The sequence below is a fragment of the Macaca thibetana genome, chromosome 3 (assembly GCF_024542745.1).
Source record: "Macaca thibetana thibetana isolate TM-01 chromosome 3, ASM2454274v1, whole genome shotgun sequence".
NCBI classification, from domain to species: domain Eukaryota; kingdom Metazoa; phylum Chordata; class Mammalia; order Primates; family Cercopithecidae; genus Macaca; species Macaca thibetana.
The window spans coordinates 37,773,105-37,793,015 of NC_065580.1; the positions used below are offsets into that span (position 1 = coordinate 37,773,105).

General features: G+C 36.4%; 1 protein-coding gene across 6 annotated transcripts in view; it reads right to left on the reverse strand.

Annotated features, from left to right (window-relative positions):
• CPED1 (cadherin like and PC-esterase domain containing 1) overlaps nucleotides 1-19,911 on the reverse strand; it is a 311,112-nt gene that overhangs the window by 59,905 nt on the left and 231,296 nt on the right. For all 6 annotated transcript variants that reach the window (XM_050785084.1, XM_050785080.1, XM_050785078.1 and 3 more), the window contains one exon: nucleotides 1,062-1,179. In XM_050785084.1, the coding sequence (XP_050641041.1) occupies nucleotides 1,062-1,179 (118 nt within the window). The remainder of the gene's footprint in view (nucleotides 1-1,061; nucleotides 1,180-19,911) is intronic.

Genomic DNA, 19,911 nt, shown 5'->3' on the forward strand with positions numbered 1-19,911 from the left:
ATTCCCTGATTGTAATTTATTATTTGGAACACATGTTCAAGAATGAGGACATACCCACGTTTGTTAACTGTGCATGCCAAATTGCAATTTGTCCTGCCCATTTGGGAAACTCATTTCCCATTCAAGCTGTGGTGTGAAGTTCACGGCAAGGGTAGAAAAGCTCCTGAGTGTTTTCTCAGACTTTTTAGATGAAGGGAGAATTGGGGTCAGGAGGACAGAGCAGTAACCAGGAAATTTGGAGAAGATGCTCTCTGTTCCTCTAATAGCTTTGAAGGCAATTTTAATCCCAACTTTGGCTTGACCCCACCATCTCCACTAAAAGAAGATTGTTGGGGAAGTAGAGAAATAGGGAATGTTGAGAGTGGCACCAAAGAAGTATCTCATTCCAGGTCTGCTCAGTGCTTAGGCAGGATTTAACGCAGTAATTAAATTTGATGTCACAATTTTCTTGCCTCTATAAATGACTGATATATGAGGGAAACTAGTGATCGGGCCCCCTAACTTTTTTTTTTTTTAGTGAAAAGGAATAATTTAAAACTGAACTTGCATACTTTGCAGTTCTTTGGTTCACACTAGATATTTATTTTCTAACTACTATGTACAAATTACGGTGCCAAATGAATTAGTATAACGCAAACAAGTCAGGCTCTCTGCCCTCATGAAACTGACATCCTGGGAAAACTGACATTAAACAATTAATTCAATACTTAGTCATTTAAATAATTGTGGTAACTGCTATGGAAGAAAATTACTGAGTGCTATAAACTATATAATAAATAAATCAGAGGCTCAAGAAAGGCTCTCTGGCAGAAGTAACATGGGTAACAGATCTGCAGATGAATATGGATTAACTGGGCAAAAAGGGGAGAAGAAAATAATTGATTAATCAAAGTATTTCAAATATTAAAATAATGTACTTACATTAATTATGTTTTATAGTTCATAGTCAATAAAAAGTAATGTCCTTGATTTTTTTATAGAAAGATAGTTTAAATAAGCATATACTTATCTATACCAAATTATTCTTTTTTTAGAGAAGTGATGTCCAATGTGATAGTCACCTTTCATGTCCCCAGATGGACATCTTTTTAGTTCAGACTGTAAAATGGCTTCAATGTAGTCAGAAGAAATAGGCTGTAACCCACAGGTTTCCTCTGGATGAATCAGCAAACCACAATCCTGCATTAAAATAATAGATATTAGTTGTCATATTAATTAACCTGACCCATAATATTAAAATCTAAAAAATAAGATTTTCTGTGGCAAATAACCTTTATGGATAAAAAGGAGCAAGTATTCCTTATCTTTCCCCTGCTGGCTTATCAATAGTTGTTTGTGCTAAAAGTAGATAACAATTTAACCTTTATTTTGACATTGATATTCATGTCATTGTTCTGTCAATTTAAAAAATGAATGCAAGTTTTACTTTAAAAATATATCTGTGTCAACTCATTAAAAACAAAAGAAACTATAATAGAGGACAATATAGCAAGTGCAAAAGACAGTTAATGTGAGAAGGAAAATGGGAACTATTTGGAGAGAATTTAATTTAACAGATGAATTTCATTTTTTAACAAACTTTTCTTAAGAATTCATGATACACCAGAGTGGAATTAGATGCATGTATTTTATTCAAAACACATTCTTATATTTACAACAGTGAGTAACATTTCACTGCACTGAATATCATTATAGAGGCATGTGCTATACTAAGCAATGCTTTCAATAGTCTGACAGATGTAGAACAGAAGGATAGTGTATTGCCTCTCTGAAACTTCTCTCCTTCTCCTTCCTCTGCCCCACCCACTGAGCTGCTCCTGCAGCCTGGACCACTCTCATTTTCTCTTAGCTTATTCTGCAAAGCTATTGGCCCTGTACCTGTCCTATGTCCTTCTATCCTACTTCATGTGGTTCCACTGCCACTCTTCTCACTGGGTTCTCTCACTCTATCACAATTTAGGGCATGCTAAAATCCTATCATGTTGACTGGGATTGCTTTCCCCCTAATTTTGCATGGAGACATCTTGCATTTTAGGTCTCAGCAAGGTCTTCCTGAAACTCTAGCACAATTACGTCTCCCTACTTTTGTTCATGTCAGCACCCCATTTGTTTCCTTCATGCTCTTCACCATTTGATAACTGTTTGTCAGTTTGTTTATTATTTGTCTGGGTCTTTTCTACTATACTGAATGTGCCATGGGAACAAATAATTATTTCACTCACATATGGAACCAGTACTTATCATATAGCAAACAGTAAACATTTGTTGAATGCATAAAAAGTTAGACTTTATTGTGTCCCTCTTTATATCAGAAATTCTCAATAATGGAGAGAAACAGTGGATTTGACCTCTTCTTTGCTGTGTAACTCTGGTTCTAATCAGCAATTTATGGTTACATTCTCTCATATTCTCAACTATCCTAACCTCAGAATCCCAGATCTCATACAAAAAGGTCCAGGATATTAAGGAACAAGAGGAATGGAGTGAGTGAACTTAAAATCTTGATTCAGTATACATATTTTCATTTCTTAATTCATGACAAAACATGTAGTTTAAGATACTGATTAAAATTAGAAAAATGATTTGTATTAAGATGCTTATTATAATAAAGCAATAAAAACCACAAAGTTTATTATAATGTGGGGCGATCTAGTCTGAATAAACATCTATGAGTGATATTTGTTAGTATACCCGTGTATGTGTGTGATATCTATCCAACCATTTATTTTTAGTGGAGACTGGATCTTTTATAAGGCTAGAAAAAAGTGTCATGACTCATCTTGCAAAAATATGTTTATATCAAATGTTAGAGCAATGAGAAGCAATTACCATTACACATTGCTGATGGGAATGCAAGTTAGTTCAGTTGCTTTGGAGGGCAGTTTATACCAAAATAAAAAGTGCAGAGGCTCTGCAGCCCTGGAGACTTCTGGGTCTACTCTAGAAAAACATAAGGGATATGTATAAGGATAAATCTAAATGGACTAACTAACATGGAGATATTTCCAAGACATATGGATAAGAAAACACCCAAAAGTTAGAGAACAATTCATGCTATCTGAAATACACATATGTATGTGTGTGTTCACTCAATCAAGAATGTACTAAATATTGATTTTTTGGGAACAGGTATGTCTCTGTTAAGAGAATAAAAGGAAATCTGGATGATGGTAGTTACCTGTAGAATATGTTCCTGGACTGGCAGTGGATGTCAAGGAGGCTTTAGCTCTATCTAGGATGCTTTACTTTTTATTTAGGGAAAATGTTATTCTTCTAGTACTTGTGAAATTCAATCTTAGTTTGAAGTATTATAAACAACTTTCATCACCTCAGCTGGAGACTTGGCTGGTCCTTCAGTCTAGGAGGTACCATGTTGGACATTACTTTTAAATACAAAGTATTTACCTGTTTATAGTTCTATATGCTATAATGTCATCTAAACGTTAAGTACTTCAGACTGAGATGCTGTGTTCAATTTATTAATAAAAATATATTTTAGCTTATATATACCCATGCAAATAATGTTGAAACATTTTTTAAAGTTTGGATTTAAACTTTTATTGAAAATTCTTGTTTTGAGATTTCTGTGGGGGGTGTGTGTGTGTGTGTGTGTGTGTGTGTGTGTGATCATGTGCCACTACTCATCCAAAGGGCATTAGAAACAAAGTCTAGATCACAGATACCAAAGTCCTAACTGGTTTCTTCTGTTGAAGCTCTACATGTAATTGGCAAGTATCTATGAATCAGAAAGATATATTGCTACTTGTGTGTTGAGGGCTTGTCCTGGGCAGGTGACCACTCCTGCTACCTAGAACTTCGTGTTGTTTTTGCATCTGCATTGTTCTGAAATATGGTGCTGTCTCTCCCTTCATATGGAGGTTCCCACTGGGTATCTGCTCTGTGACAGATAGTCAGTCAGCAATGTTGTTTCTAACTAAACAGGGACACCAGTACGTTTTGAGGTAAGACAATAATAATACCAGTATTTCCAAGGACAGACCAAAGCAGAGAGTAAGAGGAGGACAGTAGACTTTGAAGGAAATGAAATTTCGAGTCATACCCTTTTCTCTGCAGTTTAGGCCAAACAATATCCTATGGCATTCTGTGCTTCCTATCGAATTTCCCCTTAGTAGTTAATCTTTGTTTGCAGTTTACATATCTTAAGCCTTTCCATTAAAGTGTTCACTATTTTGGAGAGTCAAGGGCAGCTCACTAGCGTGAAGGTTAATCACCTTCTGAGCTGTGGCCAAACAATGTTACCCTGAAAGTTGAATGAGCCAAAGCATATGGCCAAATGCAGACCCAAGTCCAGAGACTGGTTGACAGAGCTGAGGGAGTTAAGAGAAGAAAAGGTGGTATCAGTACAGCAGGGCAGGCTTTGTGTACATTTTATGGAATAAGACAATGGTGAGATACATAGGAAAGAGCACCACTGTGCTGGGAGTTTCACTTGTGAATTTTAGCTCCAGCTGTGTCATAAGCTGGCTGTGTGACACTAAGTCACTTGATCTAGATTTCTCATTACAAAATGGTGAAGGCTGGAGAGAGGAGAAGGCAAAGAATTGTGTTAGGTGAGCTCAAGTCCTGATGCTGACTGCCTTAGGTACCTACACCTTATCCATTCTCCTTTCTTCTTTTTAGCAGAAAAACCCGTATTTTATTGGAGTAATGTGCCCAGCATTAAAAAAATTGGTTTCCCAGTCTCTCTTGTAGCTAAAAGGAGTCAGGAGACATAGCTCTAGTCAAAGAAATGTAAGTGAACACCAGCTAGCGAGTTCTGGAAAAGTTTTACTTTCCTGGTGCCACTTTTTCTTGATCACTCTGTTTCATCTTTCTGGTTGGAATATGAACGTGAGCCTGAGAATGAGCAGCCATCTTGTGACTATGAAGCAACCATAGGGAGAAAAAATAGAATGAGCCTAGGATATAGGTGATGCTGTGGAGCTATGTCTACACTTTTTACTGTGAAAAACAAACTCCTACTTGGTCAAGCCCCTATAGAAACATAAGATGCAGCCAAATTTCTCTCTTCCTCACAGAGTCTATGAAACTTATAATTTAAACGCCACATAAGTCTTTTTGAGTATTTCTTTAGATCTTAAAAGTGATTAATCATAGTAATAACATTAAAAAACAGGAAAATTTTCATTAGTGTCTCTCATTTCTTTCTTCATTGGGATGATTAGCAATTTGGTCAGGTTTAGGCATATTGAATATATTAGATACTTTAAAAAAAAAACAGGTTTTTTTTTTGTTGTTGCTGTTGTTGTTGTTGTTTTGAGACAGAGTCTTCCTCTGTCACCCAGGCTGGAGTACACTGGTAGCATCATGGATCACTGCAGCCTTGAACTCCCAGGCTCAAGCAGTCCTCCCATCTCAGCTTCCTAAGTAGCTGGGACTACAGGCACATGCTACTGTGCCCAGCTAACAGCTCTTTTTTGGTCTTAAGTGTCATCTCTTGGAGCCACAGATCTATAGACACAGAAAATGTAGTATTTAGCAGAGTTGCATAAAACAGCATTAGCTCCAGAAATCTTCACACTTAGAGTGAATCATTTTCTTGGAGAATTCAAAAGGAAGCTCTAAACTCCTGAGTAGATTGTCATAGTTCTCAACTGAGTGCAACAATATACTTAACAGGAATTTTGTTGTTCATACCTGTGCAAAGTAAATATGTTTAGTACATAATTTAAAAAATTTACTTAACTTTTCATGAGGTGCTAGAGTGACTAACTGGACTCATTATGATGTTCTTGGTTTTTCCTCCTGCCTGATCACAGTTTCTCATTATCTATTCTTCTGGACACACATTTCATTCCTTACAGAATTATTTGTCCACAAAAGAATGAGTAATATTTCTCATTTTAAATGTGATATTGCTACATTTTTAAAGCAATACTGAATTGGACTATTTGAGCTGATCTGTGTCTTTAAATCTTAACTACTTTTATTGACCCCATGGAATTATTTCTCTAAGATGAAAGAATTTTTCCTTTCTCTGGCTAAACAATTTTAAATGCCCACCTAAATTTTAAAATATGCAATTACTCCCTCCAGCACGTAGCTCCTTCCAAAGAGACCCATTTCCTCTCCTTTCCCTGGGCTACTGCCATTTCCAGTAAGTTAGTAATGATCTCTCAAAACGTGATGATTCTGGCATGGCCAGCTCCCTCTGGAAAGGCAGAGTGTTCCCTTCCAGACTAGGGCTGTTCCTTTCCCCCTGAGAACTGACATTCCTGGGGAGATAAATTCACTCTTAGCCCAACTGAAGTAAGATTTGAGATCTTATGATGTATTTTCCCCAATGTTCTGCTGAACTGCTGATCAAAGGCATCTGCTGGTTCTCTTGAGCCCGAACACTTACTAAGCCCAAGGCCACGTGAAACCTGGACACTATCAGATCCCACCACATCTCACATCTTTAGCACCCTTGTGCATGGACCAAAATGCAAGGCCTGCTATTCATCTCTCCTCTAATCCAATTTCACTGATCTTCTGCTACTCCATCCATGGTAAGCAAACCCTTCTACAATCTCAAAGGCTTCATGCAATGTTCCCTCCATCTCCTCACCTTCCCAGAAACCCATCCTGGCACAGGGGGAACAGGTGAGGGGAATGGAAAGAAAACTTGCCCTGTGACTTTGTGAGAAAAGACAACTTGCCCTCTTTCTCTGTAACCATCTCCAGGGAAGGCCACCTGCATAGTCAGGAAGTTTACTTCCTCTTGTCTTCCAACTGCCTCTTTCAAACCATTATTCCATTGTGTTACCCTCTGCTGTGGCTCATTTCACCTGGCTCCTCCCTTGTGGCAATCTTCTATCAACATCTTAATTATGCTTCCACATACCAATGGACACCTTAGTCATTGTCATTCATTCCATTTCACAATTTGCTATCAAAGGTCTGTATGGATTCATTCTATTTCATTCAACAATATTTTTGTTCAAATGCTAGAATATTTTATTCAAGCCGGAGATGCTCTACCTGTAATTTTAAATTCTAATTCCTTTTCTCCAAATAAAATATACTTTTCTTCTACCTTATTCCTGCCTCTTCTGCAGTCATGCAGAACTTCCATTCCCATGATTCCTCTCTTTCAATTTGTGTCTATAATGTTCATTTCTATACCTCAACAATCCACATCTTCCTTTTTTTATTTTGCTAATGGTGCACAGCAACTCTCCAATCCTGGAACAATCCAATCTATCTCCATCCAAGGTTCTACATACCAGTCAGTGACACTGGCAAAAATCACACACATGTAAAGATAAATGCCAGGCACATTTCCTGATGGTCTCTCAGTACTGCCTGGAAATCTTTGTTCTATTATCTTAGTTGGAACATTTCCCCATTCTTCACAAAGGCTACTTCAAACCTTCATCATTCTCCATAAGCTCCCTCATTTCTACATCTCTGTTGGTCTCATTAGATGATCTTGTCTTCTAATTCATAAAAAATTAGAACCCATTAGACAGGAATTTGCTCAAATTTGTTCTATCTGACAATAAGACAACCACACCTAGATATCTCTTCTTATGTTGTAGCAAAGTAAATCTTCCATCTGTGAAAGTTTGCTTGTTTCACTTGTATTTTTCATCTCATTCTTTTCTACTTCTGGAAATGCTCACCTTTTGCTTTTGTTAACACTACTTATTACCAAATACCAACTCCTTTGAAGATTCTTTCTGTTACCCAGTCCTTAAGGTCTGACCTTTTCTATAATCATGCCCTTAGTGCTCTTACTTTGCATTCTGGGAGATATCATCCATCTTCATGGCATGACCACAACTTGAATGATCATGACTCCCAAACTGGATCTCTGTCTAGGCCACTCTCAGGGCTTCCAGACACATAGTCATCTGCTTCCTGGACATCTCCCTTGGATGTCTCGGAAGTACCTCAATTTCAATTTACCTATGACAGATATCATAGGTTGAGTCAAAACCCATTCTGATCTTACTTTTCCTTGCTTTGCTCTCCTAAAGAGAACACTAATCACATGTCTCCCCTATTTTTCTTACAGCCAAGAGTGGCCACTGACACATTTCTGGTCAGGGAAATGTAAGTATAAACTTGCAGGGAATTGCAGAGAAAGCCTATGTTTTTCTGGTACAGAGGCTGTTCCTTTCTCCTTTCTTGTTTCTTCTCTGCTTGTGGAACAGGAAATTGATAGCTGGAAGAACAACAACTATCTTAAATTCTGGAGGAAAGGCCAAAAACTTTGTGGAGACTTTAGTGCTGACATCCTTGATCTTCTGAAACCATTTTGATCTGTGCTGACATTCTTGATCTTCTGAAACCATTTTGATATGTGCTGATGTTCTTGATCTGCTGCAAACGTCTGCTTCTGGACTTTTTATTGGATAAGAAGAAAATATCTCTTATTTGTTTAAGCTACTATTAGTCAGGTTTGTTGTTACTCACCCAACAGCTGAAATTGAACTTAAAAAAATCATTCCAAAAACGGTTCCATCCCCAATAACCTCAATATTGTTGAGCTTGGAACATTCAGTGTCCAAGCCAGACATTTCAGTTACCCAAGTTTCCCTTCTCTTCACTGCCTCTAGCATTCAATCGGTCACCAGATATTCATATCAACTTTCTCTTCTTGATTTGTTTTTTTTCTTGATTTCAATGGATATTATTTTGATCTGTGTCTTTATGTTCTTTTATCATGGGAATTGCCTTGACCCTTAATGGGTCTCCTCTGCTACAGTTCTATGGACCACCTGTATGTCTATTTTCCACGTTGTTGCTAATGTCATCTTCCTGAAATGCAAAATTTTTAAACTGCCTTTGTTGCTTGAAATAATTCAAGAGATTGCATTATATTCAGGGTAAGGTTTGGCTGGTGTCCTCCTCTTTGGCTAATCTCCATCCAGTCTTCCCCCCATACTCTGCTTGACTTAAATAACTTCTACTTTGTCCAGTGCTACTTTTTATGATGTTTCCATAAGGTTAACTGAAAGCATTTCATATTCAAGGTCTGTTTTGAAGCACTCACGTTTCTTTTTTTAGGACGTGCACTAAAAAACAAACATTTTAGAATAAGAGAAAAATTAAACTGAATAGAAAGATAAACTTAGTATAAGATGCACAAACATCGTGTTAGGGAATTTCAGCTTCCATCATTAGAAAATGTTTCATCAGTTCCTGCCACAAACAAATAAAATTTCAATTTTTCAAATTTTCTTATAAATTAATTATGGTCAACTGAGAAGTTTCCTGGGTGACACATGAGATATATATTATGATAAGTACTGTAAAGGGAAAATCATGAAATATTTGGTTTTGAGATTTCTAATGGCTTCCCATTACAAGGACCTTCATTTCATTTCATTTCATTTATACTATGAAAATCAATCTATGAGACTTATAATTTTGATTTGGAAACTTTTTTCTCCTTTTGGCAAGAAGACTGATTTCTTAGACATATGCTGAGAAGCAAGTTAACACATCCTGAGTTGTTTGTGATTGACATTGAAGATGTTTATCATGCAAAATATATCATATAGAGCATAACTTTAGGAGATATTTAAATATGGCCATTTATGCTATTTAGGATATAAGCAATTGTCTCTCTAATTTTTAAAATTCTTTTAAAAATATATTCACAAATTGGGAAGGAGACATTAACAAGTCTATTTAAAAATTTCGTACAAATTTATGAGGTACATGTGAAATTTTCTTACATGGGTATATAATGCTTAGTGGCAAAGTCAGGGTATTTAAATTGTCCATCATCTGAGTATAATACATTTTTGTTAGCTGTAGTCACCCTACTCTGATATCCAACACTGAGTTTATTCCTTCTGTCTTACTGTATGTTTGTACCCTTTAACCCACTTCTCTTCATCCTCCTCCCTTACCCCCATTCATTCTTTCCAGACTCTGTTATTTATCTTTTCACTTTCTACCACCATGTGATCAATGCTTTAGCCCCCACATATAAGTGAGAACACATAATATTTGTCTTTTTGTGCCTGGTTTATTTGTCTTAAAATAATAACCTCCAGTTCCATCTATGTTGCTACAAATGACATAATTTCATTTTTTATGGCCAAGTAATAGTCCATGTTCCACATTTTCTTTATTCATTCATCCACTGATAGGTACTTATGCTGATTTCATATCTTTGCTATTGTGAATAGTACTGCAACATATGAGTGCAGGTATCCCTTTGATAAATGGATGTTTTTTCTACTGATTATATACCCAGTAGTGGAATTGCTGGATTGGATGGTAATTCTATTTTGGGGCGGTGGTGTTTTTTTTTTTTTTTTTTTTTTTTTTTTTTTTTTTTTTTTTAGAAATCTCTATATCATTGTCCATAGTAGCAGTACTAGTTTATATTCCCACCACTAGTGTATAAAAGTTCTCTTTTCTTCACATCCTTGCCAACATCTTTTTTTTTTTTTTGTCTTTTAAATAATAGTTATTCTGACTGGAGTTAGATAATATCTCACTGTGGTTTTCATTTGCATTTCTCTGATGATTAGTGATATCAAGCATTTTATTCATGTACCCACCAGCCATTTGTATGTCTTCCTTTGAGAAATGTCTGTTCCTATATGTTGCCCACTTGTTGATGGAATTGTTTGCTTTTTTACTTGTTGTTTGAGTTCCTTGTATATTCTAGATATTAGTCCCCTGTCAGGAGAATAGTTTGCAAATATTTTCTCTCATTCAACAAGTTACCTCTTGATTTTCTTTTGTTGTGCAGAAGCATTCTAGTTTAATTAAGTCCCATTAGTCTATTTTTGGTTTTGTTGCCTGTGATTTTTAAGTTTTAATCATAAATTATTTGCCTAAACCAATGTCCGGGAGACCTTTCCCTAGGTTTTCTTCTAGTATTTTTATAGTTTCTGGGATTACATTTAAGTCTTTAATCCATTTTGAGTTGATTTTTGTGACAGATCTTAAGTAGTTTGCCAAATATGAATTGTCTGTTCTGCTATAAGTTTATTCCAAAACTATTTTGCAAATCTCAGGATGAATATTAGTTGCTACTTTGGAGTTCTAACCTGCCTTCCAACCTACCAGAAACATAGTATAGATTTGTCAAGCTTCTCAGGGATAAAACTGGAGCATAATGATAAATGAAATAGATATATTTTTTAAGCATTTATTACATGCCTGGCATGTAAGTTATTTACACATATTATCTTATTTTTTCTCACAACAACTCCTCCCTTCATTTTAGGAATAAGAAGATAGAAATGCTAAATTACTGAGAGGTAGATTTTAAATGGAGGTCCATCTTACTTTATACCTCTGCTATTTCATCTTAATATATAGCTGACTTTCCTAAAAGCAGAGCAAATCATTGGTTTTATGGTCTAATCTCAATCTTCCTGTGAATTAATCTATACTTTCTCTTTCACCTTTACTCCATCTCCACTCTAATCCTAGTTGAAAGTTGGTTGTTTAAAATCAACTTGCATTGCTTTATGTCTTTTCAGGTACAGTCACACTGAGGCTGTTTTTGGTATAAATCTGTCCACTATGTAAACCCAGATCAGAAAGTGTGTTACAATCTTTCTGTTTCTAGCACTTGTCACAGTCCTTGGCATGTGATAAACATTCAAAACATGGCTCCTGATAGAAACTATTGTCAGTATATGGGATCAATGGAAGGAGAAGAAATGGATGGATGTAGGTGTGGGGCCCAGCTGCAGAGAAAGGGTCACTGGAATAGAGAAGAAAGGGGAGAACATAAGGGTAAATATGACCTATATAGCCAATGCTGGGTTTCTGCTAGCATGGATATTTGGGGCACTGGAATGACCTCCAATATAATTCTGGCTCTAATGTTTTTGAGTCTCTACAAAATAATTGTCTAAATAATTCCCATATGATCTATTTAGCTCTAGAATTTTGTGTTTGTGGTTCTCCCTTTTGAGAAATTTCCAAATGAATTCCTTGTACAGACTGGCATCTTGTTCTGAAGGAATGAATTATTTTGTATGTTTACATGGTCTTTAAATTTAACAACTCTCTTTGCATTGTAGTCAATCAGTCATAAAATACTGAGTAGCTATTGTCTGATTCACAGCATCAGACATTCAATAAACATTTACAGAATAATTAGCTTAAGTTTACATTATCAATAAATAATTAATGATAATCTATCTAAAATAGCCCTTGAGATACCACATATATCCCAAAATTGAATGTGTTTCAAGAAGAAAAGAGACCAATTTATGTAAATTAATATTAAGAGAGATTTTTCTCTTTTATGGAGGGCATTTGAAATATCTGTAAAAATAATTGCATTTATATAAATTTAAACCAGCAATTATACTGCTAAGACTTCATCCTACAAATATACTTTACAAAGTACACAAAGATAGATGTACAAGGAAATTGACTGGAGCACTTCATAAAATATTAATAACACAAAACTAAACACATCTCAAGTGTCCATCAATACAAAACTGGTTAAATAACTTATGCTACATCCAGATAATCAAATATTTTGTAATTCTTAGAAAAGATGGATGTAGAGGAGATCCATTCCAAGATGGCTGAACAGGAACAGCTCCAGTCTGCAACTCCCAGCGTGATCGATGCAGAAGATGGGTGATTTCTGCATTTCCAACCAAGCCTCCGCTGGTGACACCCAGGCAAACAGGATCTGGAGTGGACCTCCAGCAAACTCCAACAGACCTGCAGCTAAGGGACCTGACTGTTACAAGGAAAACTAACAAACAGAAAGGAATAGCACCAACATCAACAAAAAGGACATCTACACCCAAAACCCCATCTGTAGAGCCCCAACATCAAAGACCAAAGGTAGATAAAACCACAAAGATGGGGAGAAACCAGAGCAGAAAAGCTGAAAATACTAAAAACCAGAGCACCTCTTCTCCAAAGGATTGTAGCTCCTCACCAGCAATGGAACAAAGCTGGATGGAGAATGACTTTGATGAGTTGACAGAAGTAGGCTTCAGAAGGCTGGTAATAAAAAACTTCTTCGAGCTAAAGAAGCATGTTCAAACCCATCACAAGGAAGCTAAAAACCTTGAAAAAAGGTTAAACGAATGGCTAACTGGAATTAACAGTGCAGAGAAGACCTTAAATGGCCTGATGGAGCTGAAAGGTATGGCATGAGAACTTCGTGACTCATGCACAAGCTTCAATACCCAATTCGATGAAGTGGAAGAAAGGGTATCAGTGATTGAAGATCAAATTAATGAAATGAAGAGAGAAAACAAGGTTAGAGAAAAAAGTAAAAAGAAATGAACAAAGCCTCCAAGAAATATGGGACTATGTGAAAAGACCAAATCTACATTTGATTGGTGTACCTGAAAGTGATGGGGAGAATGGAACCAAGTTGGAAAACAGGATATTATCTCCAGGATATTATCCAGGAGAATTTCCCCAACCTAGCAAGGCACGCCAACGTTCAAATTCAGGAAATACAGAGAACACCACAAAGATTGTCCTCAAGAAGAGCAACCCCAAGACACAAAATTGTCAGATTCACCAAGGTTGAAATGAAGGAAAAGATGTTAAAGGCAGCCAGAGAGAAAGGTCAGGTTACCCACAAAGGGAAGCCCATCACACTAACAGCGGACCTCTCAGCAGAAACCCTACAAGCCAGAAGAGAGTGGGGGCCAATATTCAAAATTCTTAAAGAAAAGAATTTTCAACCCAGAATTTCATATCCAGCCAAACTAAGCTTAATAGGTGAAGGAGAAGTAAAATCCTTTACAGACAAACAAATGCTGAGAGATTTTGTCACCAACAGGACTGCCTTACAAGAGCTCCTGAAGGAAGCACTAAACATGGAAAGAAACAACCGGTACCAGCCACTGCAAAAACATGCCAAACTGTAAAGACCATCGATGCTATGAAGAAACTGCATCAATTAACAGCCAAAATAACCAGCTAACGTCATAATGACAGGCTCAAGTTCATACATTACAATATTAACCTTAAATGTAAATGGGCTAAATGCCCCAATTAAGACACAAACTGGCAAACTGGATAAAGAGTCAAGACCCATCAGTATGCTGTATGCAGGAGACCCATCTCACGTGCAGAGACACACACAGGCTCAAAATAAAGGGATGGAGGAATATTTACCAAGGAAATAGAAAGCAAAAAAAAAAAAAAAAAAAAAAAAAAAAAAAAAAAAAAAAAAGGGGTTGCAATCCTAGTCTCTGATAAAATAGACTTTAAACTAACAAAGATCAAAAGGGACAAAGAAGGCCATTACTTAATGGTAAAGGGATCAATTCAACAAGAAGAGCTAACTACCCTAAATATATATGCACCCAATACAGGAGCACCCAGATTCAAAAAGCAAGTCCTTAGAGACCTACAAAGAGATTTAGACTTCCACACAATTACAATGGGATATTTTAACACCCCACTGTCAATATTAGATAGATCAATGAGACAGAAGGTTAACAAGGATATACAGTACTTGAACTCAGCTCTGCACCAAGAAGACCTAATAGACATCTACAGAACTCTCCACCCTAAATCAACAGAATATACATACTTCTCATCACCACATAGCACTTATTCTAAAATTGACCACATAATTAGAAGCAAAGCACTCCTCAGCAAATGTAAAAGATCAGAAATCACAATAAACTGTCTCTCAGACCACAATGCAATCAAGTTAGAACTCAAGATTAAGAAACTCACTCAAAACGGCACAACTACATGGAAACTGAACAATCTGCTCCTGAGTGACTACTGGGTAAATAACAAAATGAAGGCAGAAATAAAGATGTTCTTTGTAACGAATGAGAACAAAGACACAGTGTACCAGAGTCACTGGGACACATTTAAAGCAGTGTGTAGAGGGAAATGTATAGTACTAAATGCCCACAAGATAAAGCAGGAAATATCTAAAATGACACCCTAACATCACAATTAAGATCTAGAGGAGCAAGAACAAACAAATTCAAAAGCTACCAGAAGGCAAGACATAACTAAGATCAGAGCAGAACTGAAAGAGATAGAGACACAAAAAATCCTTCAAAAAATCAATGAACCCAGGAGTTGTTTTTTTTTTCCAAAAGGTCAACAAAATTGATAGACTGCTAGCAAGACTAATAAAGAAGAAAAGAGAGAAGAATCAAATAGACACAATAAAAAAATGATAAAGGAGATATCGTCACCAATCCCTCAGAAAGACACACTACCGTAAGAGAATACTATAAACACCTCTACGAAAATAAACTAGAAAATTTAGAAGAAATGGATAAATTCCTGGACACATACACCTCCCAAGACTAAACCAGGAAAAAGCTGAATCTCTGAATAGACAAATAACAGGCTCCGAAATTGAGGCAATAATTAATAGCCTACCAACCAAAAAAAGTCCTGGGCCTGACGGATTCATAGCCAAATTCTACCAGAGGCAAAAAGAGGAGCTGGTACCATTCCTTCTGAAACTATTCCAATCAATAGAAAAAGAGGGAATCCTACCTAACTCATTTTATGAGACCAGCATCATCCTGATACCAAAGCCTAGCAGAGACATAACAAAAAAGGAGAATTTTAGACCAATATCCCTGATGAACATTGGTGCGAAAATCCTCAATAAAATACTGGCAAATCGAATCCAGCAGCACATCAAAAAGCTTATCCATCACGATCAAGTTGACTTCATCCCTGGGATGCAAGGCTGGTTCAACACATGCAAATCAATAAATGTAATCCATCACATAAACAGAACCAATGACAAAAAACATACAATTATCTCAATAGATGCAGAAAAGGCCTTTGACAAAATTCAATAGCCCTTCATGCTAAAAACTCTCAATAAACTAGGTATTGATGGCATGTATCTCAAAATAATAAGAACAATTTATGACAAACCCACAGCCAATATCATACTGAATGGGCAAAAACTGGAAGCATTCCCTTTGAAAACTGGCACAAGACAAGGATGCCCTCTCTCACCACTCCTATTCAACATAGTGTTGGAAGTTCTGACCAGGGCAATCAGGCAAGAGAAAGAAATAAAGGGTATTCAGTTAGGAAAAGAGGAAGTCAGATTGTCCCTGCTTGCAGATGACGTGATTGTATATTTAGAAAACTCCATCAGCTCAGCCCCAAATGTCCTTAAACTGATAAGCAACTTCAACAAAGTCTCAGGATACAAAATCAATGTGCAAAAATCACAAACATTCCCTATACACCAATAACAAACAGAGAGCCAAATCATTAGTGAACTCCCATTCACAATTGCTACAAAGAGAATTAAATACCTAGGAATCCAACTTATAAGGGATGTGAAGGACCTCTTCAAGGAGAACTACAAACCACTGCTCAGTGAAATAAAAGAGGACACAAACAAATGGAAGAATATTTCATGCTCATGTATAGGAAGAATCAATATCATGAAAATGGCCATATTGTCCAAGGTAATTTATAGATTCAATGCCATCCCCATCAAGCTACCAATGACTTTCTTCACAGAATTGGAAAAAGTACTCTAAAGTTCATATGGAACCAAGAAAGAGCCTGCATTGCCATGACAATCCTAAGCAAAAAGAACAAAGCTGGAGGCATCACGCCACCTGACTGCAAACTATACTACAAGGCTACAGTAACCAAAACAGCATGGTACTGGTACCTAAACAGATATACAGACCAATGGAAAAGAACAGAGGCCTCAGAAATAACACCACACATCTACAACCATCTGATCTTTAACAAACCTGACAAAAACAAGAAATGGGGAAAGGATTCCTTAATAAATGGTGCTGGGAAAACTGGCTAGCCATATGTAGAAAGCTGAAACTGGATCCCTTCCTTACACCTTAAACAAAAATTAATTCAAGATGGATTAAAGACAACTATCAGACCTGAAACCATAAAAATCCTAGAAGAAAACCTAGGCAATACCATTCAGGACACAGGCATGGGTAAGGACTTCATGACTAAAACACCAAAAGCAATGACACCAAAAGCCAAAATTGACAAATGGGATCTAATTAAACCAAAGACCTTCTGCATGGCAAAAGAAACTACCATCAGAGTGAACAGGCAACCTATAGAATGGGAGAAAACTTTTGCAGTCTACCCATCTGACAAAGGGCTAATATCCAGAATCTACAAAGATCTTAAACAAATTTACAAGAAATACACAAACCAACCAATCAAAAAGTGGGGCAAAAGGTATGAACAGACACTTCTCAAAAGAAGACATCTATGCAGCCAACAGACACATGAAAAAATTCTCATCATCAGTGGTCATCAGAGAAATGCATCAAATCCACAATGAGATACCATCTCAGGCCAATTAGAATGGTGAACATTAAAAGTCAGGAAACAACAGATACTGGAGAGGATGCGGAGAAATAGGAATGCTTTTACACTGTTGGTGGGAGTGTAAATTAGTTCAACCATTGTGGAAGATTCCTCAAGGATCTAGAACTAGAAATACCATCTGACCTAGCAATCCCATTACTGGGTATATACCCAAAGGATTATAAATCATGCTACTATAAAGACACATGAACATGTATGTTTATTGTGGCACTATTCACAATAGCAAAGAATTGGAACCAACCCAAATGTCCATCAATGATAGACTGGATTAAGAAAATGTGGCACATATACACCATGGAATACTATGCAGCCATAAAAAGGATTAGTTCATGTCCTTTGCAGGGACATGGATGAAGCTGGAAACCATCATTCTGAGCAAACTATCACAAAGACAGAAAACCAAACACTGCATGTTCTCACTCATAGGTAGGAATTAAACAATGAGATCACCTGGACACAGGGCGGGAAACATCACACACAGGGGACTGGCAGAGGGTGGGGGGCTGGGGGAGGTATAGCATTAGGAGAAATACCTAATGTAAATGATGAGTTGATGGGTGCAGCAAACCAACACGGTACATGTACCTATGTACCAAACCTGCACGTTGTGCGCTTATACCCTAGAACTTAAAAGTATAATTAAAAAAAGATGGCTATAGAGTGAAGATATGGATATATATATATATATAAAAGAAAAGTTATTAAAAGCAGTAAAGCAAATTGCAGAACATGATGTATACTATGATCTTATTTAAGTAAAATAAAGTGTTAGTATATATACTTGATTGTGAACACATAAGTTCTGGAATGATACACAAGAAATTCTAAACAGTGGATTTCTTAGAAGATTAAGAATAGAAGGCCAGAGATGGAAAGGCAAAATGCACTTTTACTTTTTATTTTACATGCTTTAATATTTTACCATTAGTATGAATTATGGTTACATTTTTAAAACTACAATTTAAAAAATATTATTTAAGATGTTAAAGCAGAATAATAGAAGAGAACTGATAGCTCTTTGAAGTTGTATTTGTTTCCTAGGGCAACTGTGACAAAGTATCATAAATTATATGGCTTAGAACAAATCTAAATTTATTGTCTTTCAGTCCTGGAGGCCAGAAGTCCAAAATGGAGGCATTGGCAGGTTTGATTCCTACTAAGGGCTATGAAGGACTAGCAGCCTGTACAGCCATTTAATACTGTCTTATTTTCACAGACTTATAGTCTATCCAAGGAAACATAAGAGTTAGTTAAGTAAATGTTCCAGGTAGAGGGACGAGGACCTGAAACACGCAAGAGTTGGGTGAAAACATGGCCCTTCAAGTTCAGAGTGGACGATGCTCAGAGACTGGGATAGGAAGTGGGTAGAAATTAGTCACATTAATTTGGAATCATGATTTCCATGCTTGACTCATTCTAATGACACAGAGTTCTTGAATGTGACAACAAATTAAGCTTCTTCCACTTTCTTATGTTTAAAAATTCTTACCAGGTAAGTCTCTAAGCTCTATTTCCTTTTATAAAACTTATAAAACCTTTTTACTAAGTAGCTGGCTTTTAAAATATAGGACAAAATTAAATATCTTTACTGAGGAGTAGGAAACATCTTGACTTTTACTTACAATTCATTCCAATAAAAATTGGCAGTAAACAAGGTTTACCTAAGTAATCACCTTACACTGAGTTTTAAGAAAAATGTACAACTACTTAAGTTATTCTATCTTTTTTGTGCAGAAAATTTTCCTAAAAACATGGCTTTAAAAATTGATAAGCTTCAATGCTAGATGTTATCCTGTTTTAGTGAGAGATTACAAATACGTTTTAGTTGTATCAAAAATAATGGAACTTGAGGTTGCGTAGAGGATACTATATATGGCTTCCCTTGCTGTTTATTTTTGGAAGGCATAGTCTTACTTATAACACATTAGAATCCACCTAGTAATGAGTCATCATAGAATGTGACACAGTTATGTGTTTCTTCCCTAAACAAATATCAACTGAAAAGTGGCTATACATTATACTATGAAATAATTTTAAGTAGTCTGCAAGAAACTCAGGAAGGAGGGAAATTGAAACAAATTACAAGCAAATGAATTAGTTCTACTCAATTAACTGTATTAATATGACATTAATATTGGAAATATTTCTTTACATTTCTCATGCATTCCAAATCTCTGAGCTAATATAAAGTTTCTTTCTTTTTCAACCTTCAAATTAGCCAGGATGGGGCCAATGTGGTCCTGCTTGCTGCAGTCCATTCTGAAAGACATCCTGTATTCTCCATTTGGGAATAAATGAGTCTCTGGTTTTTGTAGAATTTGGACTGGAAAATCTAGTGAGATGAAGCCTGTGAAATGCCTAATGCTGCCCACTTCCAGTGAGGTAGAAAACCCAAGGAAAGCAGCCTTTGTTGTGGTTTCTCAGCACTTTTGGTTTTCGTTCCAGATGGAATCCAGAAGGGTAAATATGAATACAAACGAACAAAAGAATGAATTCATATGCTCAGATACAACATTCAGTTCTTTTTGACTTGTGAACAAAGAAATATAGTGTTGGAACTGTGTGTTACTACTTTGGGTTCTCTCATACTTTGAAGAATCTAGATCAGTT